The 15,079-nt window shown below is 41.5% G+C and overlaps 1 protein-coding gene across 2 annotated transcripts; it reads left to right on the top strand.

The window, feature by feature from the left end:
- Positions 1-209: 209 nt before the first annotated feature.
- DHX40 (DEAH-box helicase 40) lies at positions 210-14,818 on the top strand. 2 transcript variants are annotated; one of them, XM_062617145.1, is made up of 17 exons: positions 210-386; positions 1,051-1,196; positions 1,527-1,646; positions 2,850-3,080; positions 3,264-3,330; positions 3,904-4,035; positions 5,407-5,506; positions 5,955-6,041; positions 6,532-6,714; positions 7,275-7,355; positions 8,051-8,208; positions 10,350-10,464; positions 10,752-10,860; positions 11,179-11,273; positions 11,808-11,877; positions 12,280-12,508; positions 14,319-14,818. In XM_062617145.1, exons 1-17 carry the CDS (start codon positions 248-250, stop codon positions 14,456-14,458), a joined length of 2,202 nt encoding a protein of 733 aa, XP_062473129.1. In that variant the 5' UTR covers positions 210-247; the 3' UTR covers positions 14,459-14,818. The 2 variants fall into 2 exon arrangements, with proteins under 2 accessions (XP_062473129.1, XP_062473130.1); XM_062617146.1 differs by having other exon boundaries at positions 211-382.
- Positions 14,819-15,079: the final 261 nt, after the last annotated feature.

Below are 15,079 nucleotides of genomic sequence, written 5' to 3'. Positions count from 1 at the left end.
AGCAGATTTGGGGGAAAACACAACGATTTCGGCTAAGAGCGCGGGGCACCGGCTGCCCGCCCCGGCCCGGAGCAGGAGGCGTGGCCCATTGAGGGGCGTGGCTTCGTGGGGCGGGGCTTAAGGAGGAGGCAGCATGCTCCTGCGTCAACAGTGATGTCATCACGCGCGCGCCGGCGCAGCTTCCGGGTGTGTTTCCGGGTCGGGGGGTGCGGGTTGTGTTGTACCGGACGCGGGGGCCGCGGCCGCCATGGCGGGAGCCAGCTTGCCCATCTGCAGGTACCGCCGGGCACTGGTGGAGGCTGTGAAGGAGCAGCCCTTCCTCATCGTCACCGGAGAGACGGGCAGCGGCAAGAGCACGCAGCTGCCCAAGTACCTCTTCGAGGCAGGTAACGGCCGCCGAGAGGGGAAGCCCTTAAGAGCCCCGTCGGCTCTGCGGCCTCGGCCCCGAGACGTGGGAATGGGCGCAGGTAGCCGCGGATAACGCGGCTGTCACATCGCGGGGGCGCGGCCTCTGCCCGTGGCTGTGGTGACGGGAGGTGACGTGATTGGGGTTGTTCAGCCTGGACAAGAGAAGGCTCCTGAAGGGGAGATCTTAGAGCAGCTCCAGTGCCTAAAGGGCCTCCAAGACACCTGGAGAGGGGCTTGGGACAAGGGCCTGTAGGGACAGGCCAAGGGGAATAGCTTTAACCTGCCAGAGGGGAGCCTGAAATGAGCTCTTAGGCAGAAGCTCTTCCCTGTGAGGGTGCTGAGGCGCTGGCACAGGGTGCCCAGAGAAGCTGTGGCTGCCCCATCCCTGGCAGTGTTCAAGGCCAGGTTGGACACAGGGGCCTGGAGCAAGCTGCTCCAGTGGAAGGTGTCCCTGCCCGTGGCAGGCGTTGGAGCTGGAGGAGCTTTGGGGTCCCTTCCAACCCAAACCTGTCTGGGATTCTATGATTGATTAAACCCTTTAAACAAAGAAACTCAGGCCATATATGTATTATGTTGGTGCTTGTGTATAAACAGACTGAGTGGCACTACTCAGTGTCCGTGTTCTCCCCATTTCTCCTGTAGGCCTTGCCAAGCACGGAGCCATTGGTGTCACCCAGCCCCGGCGCGTTGCCACCATCTCAGTGGCGCAGCGGGTGGCAGAAGAGATGGGCTGTTCACTGGGCAGTGTCGTTGGGTACCAGGTCCGCTTCGATGACTGCACCAGCACGGTAGGGCTCTGTGTTCCTGGCCCTGTTGTCATGGTGGGGTCAGTGGCTGTGGCATAGGTATGGAGTGGTACAGCCCTATTGCCTCTCCTGGGGCTTTGCACACAGAAGGTCTCAGCCTTGAGAAGCTGTCTGTCCAAACTATGGGAAAGCTGCAGTTATATATATCATATAACTCATTTGATTTAATTTTTTTGAACACATTACAAGTAAAACATTTCCAAACACCTGTGATCTTGATGTATGTTGTGGACAAGTGTGTGATCTTTGTAGAAGTGTTTGCTTGGAAGTAAAAATTCAGGATAACAGCTAATGTCTAATTAAACCTTTCAGGATACTGCCATCAAGTATATGACAGATGGCTGCTTACTGAGGCAAATACTGGTAGACCCCCTTCTTAGCAAGTACAGTATCATCATTTTGGATGAAGCCCATGAGCGGAGCCTCAGCACTGTGAGTGTCACCTTGTATCTGTCTTTTTGGGTTACTCTCTCTTTTACTCGGCTCTCTTTATACCCTTCTTTCACTTCTGCCCAGTCACAGAATCATAGAACAGTTTGGGTTGGAAAGGACCTTGACTGACTTCACATGGATGTGCTTTAAACTTTGCTGTCCTAAGACCATGGAATTGCTGCTGTGTTCTCTGTTTATGACATGCTGCATAATCTGAAAATAAGATGTGTCATGTAATCCTGTTGGAATTGTAGCTGTTGTTGCATTTGAAAGCAGTTAAAACTTGGTTGACTGTTGGATACTTTCCCCGAATTTCCAGGAATTTGAAGCCAGCACAATGAATGCAAATTTTCTAGAATCCTAATATAAAACACCCCAAGCCACACACAGACTACCAAACCCCTAAAACATCTCTGTCACTGTAAGGCCTGATGTTTCTTAGGGTGTGTATGTGCCTGTGCAAAGAGATTAAGGCTTTTGGGTTCACGGAAGTATCTAGACTGACCTAAGTACCAAAAGCTATCAAATGTCACTCTAACCCTTCTGTGGCAAGTGAAGTGAGATTCAAGTCACTCAGTCCTCAATAGATTATGTTGTGTGTCAAAACAGCCTACCAGTTCAGCAGATAATCTGCCAGTCCAGCTGGGGAAAAAGGAAAATGCTTTCTGAATCCCAGTTCTGTCCTCAAGCATCTGAGGGTATTGCAAGTAATTGAGCTAGGGTGATGTAAGAAGTTTCTGCTCCTTCACCTGTATCTAAGATTTTTAATCCAGAGCACTGCAGAGTAAAACAGACTTGCTGAAGTCATAACAATAAATAGTACAGCAAAGGAGGGTGCACATTCAGTCAGGTAACGTATGCTGGACAGAGGTGATGACTTTTTTAAATGGGTCTTAGGTAACTGCTTGCAAATGGCTTGAGTGTGACAGTACAAAAATGAAAACCAAAGAATTTTAAGTTGCACTCACTGTGTTTATAGGCAGTGAGGAGAGCTGACAAAAAATCATTATATTCTAGAAACCAATTTGTGTGCTTACAAGCCAGCCAGGGGACGTGCGTGTATTCTTCTGAGTGCTTAGGCCCTGCAAATGTGATTTTCTGTGTTCACTATACTAGCAGGATAAAATCAGTCCCTTCCAAGTTCATCAGGCACTTCTTAGTAAACTAGGGCACTAATAGAAGTTATTTCTGGTTTTCTGTCAGGATATTTTATTTGGTTTGCTGAAGAAACTATTTCTACAGAAGAAACCACCAGACAGGAAGATTGCAATGAAGGTGGTGGTGATGTCAGCCACCCTGGAGGTAGACAAGCTCTCAGAGTTCTTTGGACACTGTTCAGTGCTGCATATTCCAGGAAGAAGTTATCCTGTCAAGTCAATATTCTGCAACCTGCTCAGCCCCCGGAACACTGGCAGCCAGGCGTATGTTACAGAGGTCTGGCCTGGTTTACTTTGTTTCTGTGTTGTGTTCTTCTGGTGTGGTTATCATATATGAAAGACCACAAGAATTAGCTGCTATAGTGCTGTGTTTTTAGCATCTCTGCAGGTATAGGGATGAATTAGGTCTATGAGTTTTAGAGTGAGATTCCAGCTGTTACTGACTTATTTGTTGTTTCAGGCTGTAAAAGTGACATTGGATATCCACTTAAATGAACCAGAAGGTGATATCTTGGTTTTTCTGACAGGTGAGAATTTTTCTTTCAACAACTGATGGCTTTTCCAAGTGAAGCATGACACTGCCAGCAAAAACCAAAAAGGCAGTCCTTCCAATTACTCTCTAATTTGTCGCAGAGCAGTAAGCAGAGAAGGGAAAGTTACAGATTGGCACACAGAGTCCTGTGAAGTGACAGTTTTCAGAGTATGTTTAGGTATATCCCTGTCTATGAGATCAGATAAGAAGACATTAGCTTAAAAATCCTTTCTTCCTATGCCAGATTTACTCTGTGTTGTCCATCTTGTCTATCTTATTTTCTTGCTAATTCAGGAAGGGAGAATTTCTTTAGCTGCAAAGCCCTACATCAGTGTATGGGCCAGGCACTTAGTCATTCATCTTTTAAGGAAAAGCCTTGGTGAGAGGTACTATGGTAAGACTGGATGTCACCTTCTTATCTAACTCTCACAAATAGTCCTTCCTTCTTGTAATTGTATTGATGATTCTTGTAACATTGGCAAAACAATCTTGTTTCAAGATGCTGCAAACTAGGAAGGCAGAGTTGCAGCTACATAAGGTGTTTTCATGCTCTTGTATGTTTTTTTAGGTCAAATTGAGATAGAAAGAGCTTGTGACTTACTTTTCAAGAAAGCAGAATCTATTGATTACCGGTATGAAGTACATGATCGATCTATTGAAGGCCTGCTTATCTTACCATTATATGGGTCAATGTCAACAGGTCAGTGCATGACATCATATGGAACTTGATATCCATAAATGTTAACTTCAAGAGTTGTTATAAATAGTATCCTAATCAAGTATTTGTTTTGTAATTGGAAAAAAATGGCATTCATTAACCCATTTGTTACAATACTGTAGCTCTATGGTTTTTTTTTGTCATGTTCATAAACTTATCAAACTTTAGCCTTCTGTGTACTGGCACAGAATCTTGCAGATAAAATTCATGGCATTGAGGTCTCCAGCTTAGAAAGGGGATATTGTGTAACTAAAACTTCAGATGTCTTATTTAGGCACTTTTTATTTTATATGGAAAACATATTATATTACCAGTAGGTTTTTTGTGATGAGAGTAGACCTGTGAGGGAAGATAGAAGTCGTTGCCTGTCACACAATACAAGAAAGTACGGGTTATCAGAATAAGTCTGTTTTATTTGGCAGCAATACTACAGTTGGTTTCAAAAAGTTAAAAGGCCTTTTGGCCTTTACTGAACACAGACACTGTGTTTTCAGATGAACTTTAGTGTGGTGGTTAAATATGAGGGTGTGGTATGTAGAATGCCAAGAGGTTGAATAAGTGTTCAAAAGAGCAGGACAACAGTTTCCATGTGGAAGTACTGCTGTGAGGAAAAAACTGGTAATGATCAGCAGAGAGGGAGCAAAACTTTTACCTTCTTGAATGAGCAAAATGAAAAGTTGCATAAAAGAAAGGTAGAGCTTCTTCCTTGCTCCATGATAGGTGTTGGATTCCTGACTGAGAGTGGTATTTTGCTTGCTTATTTAGTGGCAGTTTCTAAGAGGCTGTTGTATTTGAATATGTTTAGATGCACAAGAGAAATTTTTAATTAAAGAGTTTTTTATATTTTTCAAGTATTGTGAGTGAGAAAATTTCAGGGGAAAGCTGAATTTCCACTTCCCCTTTTTTGTTCTTTGGAAAGGCAAATGAATTAATAGAAACTGCACATGCAGCTTTGTTACATGTTAAAATAAGACTTGCTGGAAACATGGAGCGTTTAACTGAATCTTCACCTTCACTTGCTCTGATTGTTAAAAACTTTCAAATCCTTTGTGAAGATTCTATTAAGACCATCTTGTTTATTTTTCCTAGTTCTGGGTTAGGAAATATCCAGGAGGGTTGGCCTTTTTTTGATCTCAAAATCTTGATTTTGCAAGCAGTAAAGAAGATATTCTTTGATTTCTGGTATGTGCTAAAGTAGAGCCAAATCTGTATTTTAGAATGTTATGTGATTCACTTTCTGATTTCATTCAACTGACTTTCACTAAGCATTTGAGTTTGCGCAGCGTTAGAGATACAGTTTGAAATCAGCACATTGTAACACAGCATTCTTTGACTGACCAACTGTCATTTTAGATCAACAGAAAACAATATTTTTGCCAGCTCCCAGAGCCATTAGAAAATGTGTGGTATCAACAAACATTGCTGCAACATCTCTGACGATTGAAGGAGTCAGGTACTGTTTCCTGTTCTTCCTAAAAGCTGTAACAGGGAATTTAGGAAGTTCTACTAAATTTGAAAAGATGTGTCTGAATTCCTTCCACTACTACACCTGTCCAATGATTACTTGTTACCTTTTTTTGTTTACGTACTGAATAATAAAACCCTTGATAGTATTATGTAGTCTTACAGATGACTAATTTTGTTGGACCCTAACATGAAACCAAATCTCAGCTCCTTTAAATGAACATAATCTCCTTGGGTGCTGGGAGGTATTATTTGTAACATCCTATAGACTGAACCATTGCAGGGCTGCAGCTGAACAGCAAAGTGCAATGACCTGTTTGCAGCAGTTGTAGGGTAAATGTGTTCTCTCGCTTTGATTACATACATGTGGCAGTTACCTGTCTGTCTCCTGAGACCTCTGTTGTTTTTATCTCTGACAGAGTATGAATCTTTTTCAGATATGTAGTAGATAGTGGATTTGTGAAGCAGCTGAATCATAACCCCCGAGTTGGCTTGGACATACTGGAGGTGGTTCCCATTTCAAAGTGAGTTTTAAAAAGGTCACGTGTTTGGTGCTTCTTGGCGTTGCTCTGACAATACAGTGTGTTGGATGATCTTTAATAAAAAAGGGGTGTAAGGTGGCTTTGAGGCTCCATAATTTAAAGCCTTCTTGTTTGCTGCTAAGCAGAAAGTGGTTCAGGACACAAAACTTTCTGTAAGTTACACGCAGTAAGAAGGCATTGACAATGCATTGACTGTAGTCTGAACAGTGGCTCACACGTTATCCTCTCTTTGCTGAATACAACAGTCTGATTCAGAGAAGCTTAAAAAAAATCTTCCCTTGTACAGAAGTGCTTCTTCATGCTGCTAGTTCTTGTATAGCTGGAGTTCTCAGTTGCTGTACAGTGTAATATATCTTCCATCTACAAGTACAGAAATTGCTATTAATTTATCATAGTTACAGTGTGCTGCTTTGGATAATAATGGAAGGGATCAAGAGTTTGTTTTTTTTTCCCCTGCTTTTCTGTTTGGAAGGAGCGAAGCAAAGCAACGAGCTGGCCGAGCTGGCAGGACATCATCTGGAAAGAGCTATCGGCTGTACAGCAAAGAATTCTGGGAGCAGTGCATGCCTGACCACACTGTGCCAGAGATCAAGAGAACCAGTCTGACATCTGTCATCCTGACCTTGAAGTGCCTTTCTGTGCATGATGTCATAAGGTAACCTCCATGGAGGGGGGATTAACATTTTCTTCCTGTCAGCAGCAAGGCAGCACAGGCTCCAACAGCCTGTTGACAGGAGGTAGGATTGTCTCTGGCCAGCTGTGGCACTTGGATACAATCAGCTTTTCTGCTGTTCTCCCCAGTCATTAGTGCCAGATTGGATCCTGAGCCCCAGTTCAGTTTGAGGTTCTGCTAAAACTAGCTCCTTCTCTCCAAAATTAAGTAGTTAATAGTGTTCCTTTAAAATAGCCATGTTTTATATCCCAAAAGCTTCATCTCTGTGGAAGTGTCTAATTTTAGAATCATACACATGCAGAGAATTCAGTTCATCTTTGCAAGTGCCATGCTGGGATTTGTCAGGGTAATTCTTTAGCTTGAGGCTGTACATGTAGTTACATGCCCATATGCTGAAGATGCTCATGTGCACTTGGGTCACAAACCTGTACTGGAAGTTTAGAACAATATTTTAAGAAATATGAAAACTAACAAAGCTTTTCTGAATCTGAACAGTGAGATTTTTTTATTTTCTGTTTTTTAATCTTAACTTTTTACTATAGATTTCCCTATTTGGACTGTCCTGAAGAAAGGCATATTTTAGAAGCTCTCAAAGAACTTTACCAGTGTGATGCTATTGACAGGTAAAAAAGGGGTGTAGTCTCTACAAGAATTTAATGGTTTAACTGGTGTTAGGGAGTTGTTCGTGTGGATTAAAGTACTTCCCCCAGCAGTAGAATATGTTTCCTTATTAGACCAGGAAGTTAACAACTCTGTTTTAATATACTGCCTGTAAAATTAGGGTTAGAGTCTGGCTTAGGACTTGGGAGGTACAGAATAATTTCTCCACATTGTCCTGGAGTTCCTGAGTGACCTCAGACAAATTACCTCAGCTCTGTGTGCTGTAGTTCTTGACAGCAGATCCCAGACTGTTGTGATGAAGGTACTTAGGCAATAGCTGTGAAGCCCATCCAAGAGCACAGGACAGGAAGTGAGATCTTATCCTAAGCTTCCAGGAATTCTTTAATAAACTAAACCCCTCTTAATCTTAAGCATCTGGTAAACTCATAGAGCTGGGTTTGCCTGCCATGGAGCAGGTATAAGGAAGCTGGAGAAAGGTGAAACATTCTTCTGCTAGTGACATTTGCTTCATGTCTCCAGCACCTACCTGGGCACACACAGACTGTGGTGTTGCAACAGTCCAGAGGGAAATGCTTCTTTCGTGCTCTTTATCAGTATATGGTGGCTGGCATTGTGTGTGCATGTTCTGATTTATGTTTAAACACAGTTTTGTTCAGTTTGGTATTTGAATCTTTTTTTTTTTTTTTCCTGGGATAAGGAGAGGCCACGTGACAAGACTGGGTGAATTCCTGGTGCAGTTTCCCCTCCCTCCCAACCTGACCTGTGCTGTCATAAAAGCTGCTTCTCTTGACTGTGAAGACCTGCTGCTTCCCATAGCAGCCATGTTGTCTGTGGAAAATGTCTTTATTCGTCCAGGTAGGAAGCCCCTTATCCCAAAGCACAGCTTTGGTTAGAGAGGGGAATTCTGCTTGGACAGGGACATCTCTGTCCAACCAGGCAATCGTCAGGCAGCACACATGCTTCACTGGGAGACCTGCAGCTTCGCCCCTGGTAGTTTTTGGTGCTAATAGTTTGTGAGGCCACAGTATCTTATAGGTGTATCTCAAGGTTATAAAGCAGGTACTGATTCTGTATTTTGAACAATGGTAGCACAAGCCTTTACTTCAGTGTAAGGATACTGCTGCCAAGGAGCAAGTGTGTTTCAGCTGGGCCCAACACTGGTGAGAGACATTAAATGAATGCTTTAAAAAACACTTACGTTACAGTGTGAGGAAGCATCCTCAAGTGCAGTGCCTTGTCTCCCACAGTGCATTGTAGCAGGTCTGTAGAGAAGAATGGTAAGATTAGGACAAACACATAATGGTACTTTGCTCGAATGCTTTTATAACTTTCTGTAGTCTTGGAGTCAGGGCACTTTGGACACTAGGAACTGGACAACAGCTGTTCCAATGACTTCAAAATAGCATGGAATTGAGTTGTATTTGTCTTAAGGCTGTGAGCTGTAAAGCAACATATGGGTGAATGGATTGCTGAGAGGTTGTAAGGGGGGGAACTGTGTCACAGGAGGGAAAGACAAAGAAAACCCACAAAAAAATACAACCAAAAAAAAACCCCACCAAAAAAAAACCACACCAAAACCCCACCAAACACCTCCAGAAATCCAAACTGCACTACAGCAGATGTTTTGCTGTTGGTCTAAGTACAGACAACAGGGACTGATTCTTAACAAATGGGATTGCTGCCTCTGAATTGACTTCTCTGTTCAATAACTCTGTTTAACCAAATAAACCTGTGAAGTTACTGTGAGAGGCTGAACACTGACTCAATTTTCAGTGTTTTTCTGGATGGAAAATGTAATTCTGCTGTGGTTCCAAGCTCGCACCTCTCACTAGCACTAAACTCACTCTCCTGTTTCCTCCTTCCTACCTTCTTTCCCTTACTGTCTGCCTCCCTCTTTCCCCTTCAATGTGCTACATATAGTCTTTATAGGTAGCATAGCCTTTCTGGGAGACCTTTGTCCTTTCTAGTCATTCATTGGCTTTTTTCCAGTTATCTCTGTAGTCTATTAACTGTGCCCATTAGTGCAATAGCTAAAGACACTGCTGACAGTACTGATAGCCTGGATTCTGCTCTGGGGTCTTTGCCATTCCCACAAATGTGCATTTGCTTTCCCATCCTCCATCTGGCAGTATGCCCTTGTTATCTGTTCAGCTAGCTAACACACAGCATGCTCGTTACTCTCCAGCAACCCCGTACATTAGGACACAGACACAGACTCCCATCCTGAAGGCACTTGCTCATGTGCACTACGTATATGAAAAGGCTTTCTGAATTTGTTGGTGTTATTTTTAATACCCATAAACTTCTGGCATTGTCTGCAGGAGAGCAGCAAAGGATGCATTTACCTTTGCAGCCATATCCCTCTCTGCTAAGAGGAATGGGTTGTTCTGGGGACAAAATTCTTTGGGTATTTAAATCTTGAAGTAACACTTTGGAAATGTTGCTTTTGCCTGGTACATTCCCAGTATTTAGTGAAGGTAAATTCCCACTAAATTCACAGATTGCATTTTTAATAGTCTCTTATTTACTTAAGATTTCCATTACTGTGTCACTTGAGTACGAGGACAAATAGATCAGACTGTGCTTTGATGGGGTGGTTTCAACGGTCTTGTTTTTCTCTCAGGACAAAACTTTCACTTGACCCCTGTGAGCTCTTTGTTTCAGGTCACTGCTCTGACATATTTCCATGTCAACATCTGAATTGATTGTAAGAGAGAAATACATAGAATGTTTCTTTCTAGGAGACTGGAATTCTTCATCTCTAGTGCTGAGTGATGAAAGTAATCACAGATTTATTAGCGTATACCTGTTCTTGTTCAGTAGTAGTAGAAGGAGGAAGAACAGTAAATGCAGCTGCAGAGGAGAGACAGATTAGAAAATAACATGAAAAGAGCCAAGGCTGTCAAACACACTTTGGAGGAGTGCTAATAGAAAATTAAGTAGGGGTGATAAATAAAAATTACTTTGCTAACATGAGATGTAACTTATTTCCTTAGGTGATCCTCAGAAACAAAAGGAGGCTGAGCTTCAACACCAGGAACTTTCCTCACAAGTGGGAGGATGCAATGACTTTGCAACCCTCTTAAATATTTTTGAACAGTGCAAAGCAAGGTATAACATGATTCCTTACATTAGGTGGTTTATGCATTGCTCATTACTCCCAGCTGCTGATGGTTTTTAGATATATTTTATACATGCATGTGTATGTACTCATACCTAATTGTAGATTTGTTTGTTATTGTGATCTGTAAGTTCTGTCAAGACACGTATTATTTAAACAAACAAAGTAGCTGGCTGTGTAAGTTGCCTTCTTTGTAAGACCATAACAAAAATAGAGGCAACTTTCTGCCTGCAGCTGACAAAGGGCTTCTTTATAATACAAGTATTTCTGTTCTCAGCAAGTCTCCTTCAGCTTGGTGCCAGAAATACTGGATCCATTGGAGAGCTTTAAAATCTGCTTTTAGTGTGGAAAAACAGCTTCGGGAAATAATCAGTAAACTGAAACAGGTAAAAATTGATTTTTTTAATATCACTGAGTTATATAAGTTTATATTTGAGACATGTACTGGACTACTGAGCCTTTGCCACATGGTTGCTGTCTTTCTCCAGTAGAAACTAATCCACTTAAATATTTATTAGAGCATCTTTCTTATAGCTTCTGTAACTAACAGATATGATGCTGGTAACAAGCAAGAAGAGGGTTTTTCTCCTTTCTATGTGGTTTCTGTATGGTGAGAAATCCAAAGTTTAAAATCCATGGGGTGGAAGGAGTATAGCCACTTTTTTTTTAGGAAAGATCCTAATTCACATCTTTTGTTTACATAGCTGCCAGACTTCCCTAAAGAGACATTTGAAGGTTCCAAAACTGAAATACTAAGAAGATGTCTATGTGCAGGATACTTTATCAATGTAGCTAGGAGGTAAGTGATGAAGTTTGCAGAATTGAGTGGAAAAGATATTACACATATTCTTTAAAGGTGTACCTGCATATTGAAACAGAACAGTAAGGCTGTGTGATGTTAAAAGCAGCAATTGCAGCTGAAGGTGGTGTTTCTGCACAGGGCTAGATGCCTGGTGAGTACACTGCTTTTCATTCTCATTACATTCTTGGAACAGTAGTTTTTTCTGTCTGTGAAATGAGCTTGCAAGGTGATGAGTAGTTCCAGATACGAAACTAAAGGTCTTGGAAATCTCCAGTTATCATGGCTGTCAATTCCAGTCTCAATCACAAGCCCTGTTTATTATTGCATTATGTTGCAATGTTTCTGCAGTAAATTAGTTATATTTTATTTCTTTTTTTTTTTTTTTTGCAGTTTAATTCTGGAAGGCTCTTTCTTTGCTTATATATTTGAGTATTTTCTTCTATACTGCTGCTGATTTGCTTAGTTTAGTGCTGCTGTCTGATCATGTTTCATCATTTTTAATTTGGTTTTTTTTTTCCCCAAACCTTTCAGATCTGCAGCCAAGACATTCTGCACAATGGATGGACATGGCAGCATAGTGTATATCCATCCTTCATCTACAGTAAGTTACCAAAGTTTGTTAATAAAATGGCAAAGGTTCTATAAAAGGATTAAGAGGCTGGTCCCTGCAAACACTTGCTCTTCTGTTTGGTTTGTCCTGACTTACGGTCAGGAGAAGCATCAGTGTTCATCTTGAGAGTGGGGAAAAGCCTCACTTCTTCAAATTTAGTAAATGTTTGGCTTATGAAACGAGTGTGACATATGCTGAAGTTTTTTCTCTGGCTCTTTGGAATTCCTGAGCAATTTTAAGGAAGTCTATATGCCTTAATTTCCCTGTCTGAACGTTTAGGGTAACATCAGCTTTCTCTCATTTTTGTGTCTGCATTGGAAGATATTCCAGTGGAGGATGCTTTAGAAATAAAAATTCTTTTACCAGTTCTGAAATAATCTTTTAATTTTTCAGCTGTACAACCAGGAGACTCTCCTTGAGTGGATCATCTTCCATGATGTCACAGTGACATCCAAAATCTACGTCCGGACAGTTTGTCCTATTCGCTATGAATGGGTCAAAGACTTGTTGCCCAGATTGCATCAGATTGATGCGTATGAACTGAGCAGTGTGGCACGGGAAGAAGTAACTGAAGAGGAAATAACCAAGTGGAAAAATAAGGAGGACCTTAAGAGGCAGTATGGTAAGCGCACTACTACTCCATAGCTATGGCATGTATAGTTTCCAGGGTTGTTTTGGACGTGTGTATATATTATGCAACTAAATGCATTCGGTATTAATCTGGATGTGCTTAACATATTTGATACGTGTAGATCTAGCTGTTTTCATGTCTTACTACAGCTCTGCAATCCTTATTTTCCTGCCTCTGCAGTGCAGGATGTAGTGGTGTTTGCTTACTGGTTCTTATCATGCTCCCCCCTTCTTCTGGTTTACTGTAGCTGACAGGAGCAGAACTTTAACACAGAGTTGAATAAAAGCATTTTGAGTGTGACTGTTATTTAAGTTTGTGAAGGGTATCTAGCCATAGATACCCAAAATAACACGGTCCTGAGAGAGAGAAGTTCTAAGGGCTATGGGGTGGTGGCAGGAATTAAAAAAAAACAAACAACCCCAAACCCCCACCAAACAAAAAACATGGAGAAAAGTGTTACATTTTGGTGAATGTCTCATTCTGACAAGGAACTTAATGCCATATGTTTAGATAGTCAGTTTTAATTAAAACTGATGCCTGCTAACTGATGTGGCTGCTTGACATTCTTTGAATTCCTCTGTCAGCAGGTTTCACCAGGCAGCCAAGTATTCAAAGGGCCCCCTTACTCCTGAGATGACCCTTTCAAAACATTGATTTATTGTACAGTACAGGCACTGACTGTAGAAATTCTCTTGTTTTCTTAACAATACAAAAAATGTAGACTCCTGTGCTCAGCTCACTGTCTCTTTCTGTCCTGCATTATTGTATCAAACAACTATTTGAAATGCTAAAAACATGAATTGGATTTGTTTATAATTTTTTCTGGAGAGTATATTTGTAGTATTGGATAATGCAGAGGAGCCTCATCTATTTTGATAAAGCCCAAGGAGCTGAGGTTTGTTCTTTTTGTCCCTCTTAACTTTTTCACTTCATCAGGCAATTGTAAATTAATTTGAGCTTAGTATTGACTTTATTTCTGGGAGCTTTGTTATAGATAGGTGGCTGATTAGCTGCCAAAGGCTTCATTAGTGCCCAATGGAAGGAAGGGCTGTAGCATGAGCTGAATTATTATTTGACTCCAAGAGAGAATAATTACAAATACTCCAATAATGAATGCCGATTAAAGCTTCTTCCTCATGTTGAAGAATATGGTGCCCAGCTCCAGAGCCTTGGGAACAGGCTGCAGTGACTGCTTCATTCACACAATATTTATGCACTCAGAGTCTTTGAATGATTTTTTTAGTATTATTATTATTGTAAATTTTATTTTTAACTGAAAATATTTCCTGCTTTTCTTCTGGGAGAAGCACTCCCAAGGTCTCAGCTCAGGGGGAGTGTGTTTCTAATGGTGTGTGATCTGGAGTATTGGCCTTTCCCACTCCTTTATCTGTATGTTATCCTCTCCCTTTTTCCTACCTCTGGAAATTTATACAGATCATGCCATCTTTCTCCTGCCTAAACATCAGCCTGAGATATGTAATTTAGAGGAGAAACAGGTGCATAGGACACAAGATGCATTGTATTTCTTTCAATAGAAAGCAAGAGATCTGTTTGGGGATGAGATGAGCCCAGATACAAATTGCCATGGGAATTAAGGAATGATTTTATTTTTCACTTTTTTCCCTTTCCCACTGAGTTACAGTCTGTCCTCTCTGGAATTCATTCAAATGACTGACTGGGACTTGAAAAACATAGGAGATTCTGCTGGAGGGCTTGGGTATTTTACAAATAGTAGGAACTGTAATGCTGGGGTTTATTTTGACACAGAAGAGTGTATTTCTCTCTCTTTTTCTCCCTCCAGAAGGAGTCATGGACAACTCTGTAAAGAAGATGGAGAGAAGGAATGATGATCAGTCAATATCAGATGCCCGAGCTCGCTACCTTGAGAGAAAGCAGCAAAAAGCCCAGGGTTTAAGTGGCCCATTGAAAGAAATGGGGTAATAGTTGTAGTTTCTCTGCTCCCACTAGGAGGAGAAGCAGTTTGGTGCAGTTGTTCTGGGTACGTTTGCATAATGCAAAATGTCTAACCAGAATGAAGGAAAGCTTCTGCTTTGTGGTAAGTTTGAGTGCCGAAGCATAAAACACAATCTTCCTTTGCTGCATCCAGCAAGGAAAAATTACCAAGGTGAATTTTGTTGCTACATGTCACTGGCAACAAGTTAGTGGCCTCAAGTGCCCATCCCCTCAATGGGAATGAAGACGTGGTACTTAGTATGGGGCCAGTTCTGTAGCATTTAATTGACTTAGAAAGGCCTTGGTGGTCTTGTTGCTGTTAATAATAAAGTTTCCTTAAAGGTTTAAGGAATGGAACTGCCACTTTTATCCATTTTACTTCTTTGTATGATTGTGGCTATACAGTCTTCATGCTCTACACATTTTCCTGAGCAGTGTATGAAGTGCTCTTTTAATAACAGAACTATCAGGATCTAAATTCAAAAGGACATTTGCCACCAATGTTCTCTCTTGCAGACAGTGTTGTTCCTGCTCTGTATTGTGCTGTACCATGTACAGTGATGCTTCTGGGTGAAGGTGTCTTTGAATGCAAAGTACTTTTTGTAGATG

The sequence above is a fragment of the Pezoporus occidentalis genome, unplaced genomic scaffold (assembly GCF_034315485.1).
Source record: "Pezoporus occidentalis ecotype Australia unplaced genomic scaffold, CSIRO_AGI_Poc_V1 ctg192, whole genome shotgun sequence".
NCBI classification, from domain to species: Eukaryota; Metazoa; Chordata; class Aves; order Psittaciformes; family Psittacidae; genus Pezoporus; species Pezoporus occidentalis.
The sequence above is the reverse complement of the archived record's forward strand: the minus strand, read 5'-3'. Positions and strand labels throughout refer to the sequence as shown.

What these genes read in the sequence shown, in the direction of transcription:
- DHX40 (XM_062617145.1), top strand. Translation starts at nt 248, where the DNA reads ATGGCGGGAGCCAGCTTGCCCATCTGCAGGTACCGCCGGGCACTGGTG. An exon ending in GAGGTGGTTCCCATTTCAAA is followed by an intron (nt 6,042 to 6,531) that starts GTGAGTTTTAAA and finishes TCTGTTTGGAAG; the next exon opens with GAGCGAAGCAAAGCAACGAG. An exon ending in AAATGTCTTTATTCGTCCAG is followed by an intron (nt 8,209 to 10,349) that starts GTAGGAAGCCCC and finishes TTATTTCCTTAG; the next exon opens with GTGATCCTCAGAAACAAAAG.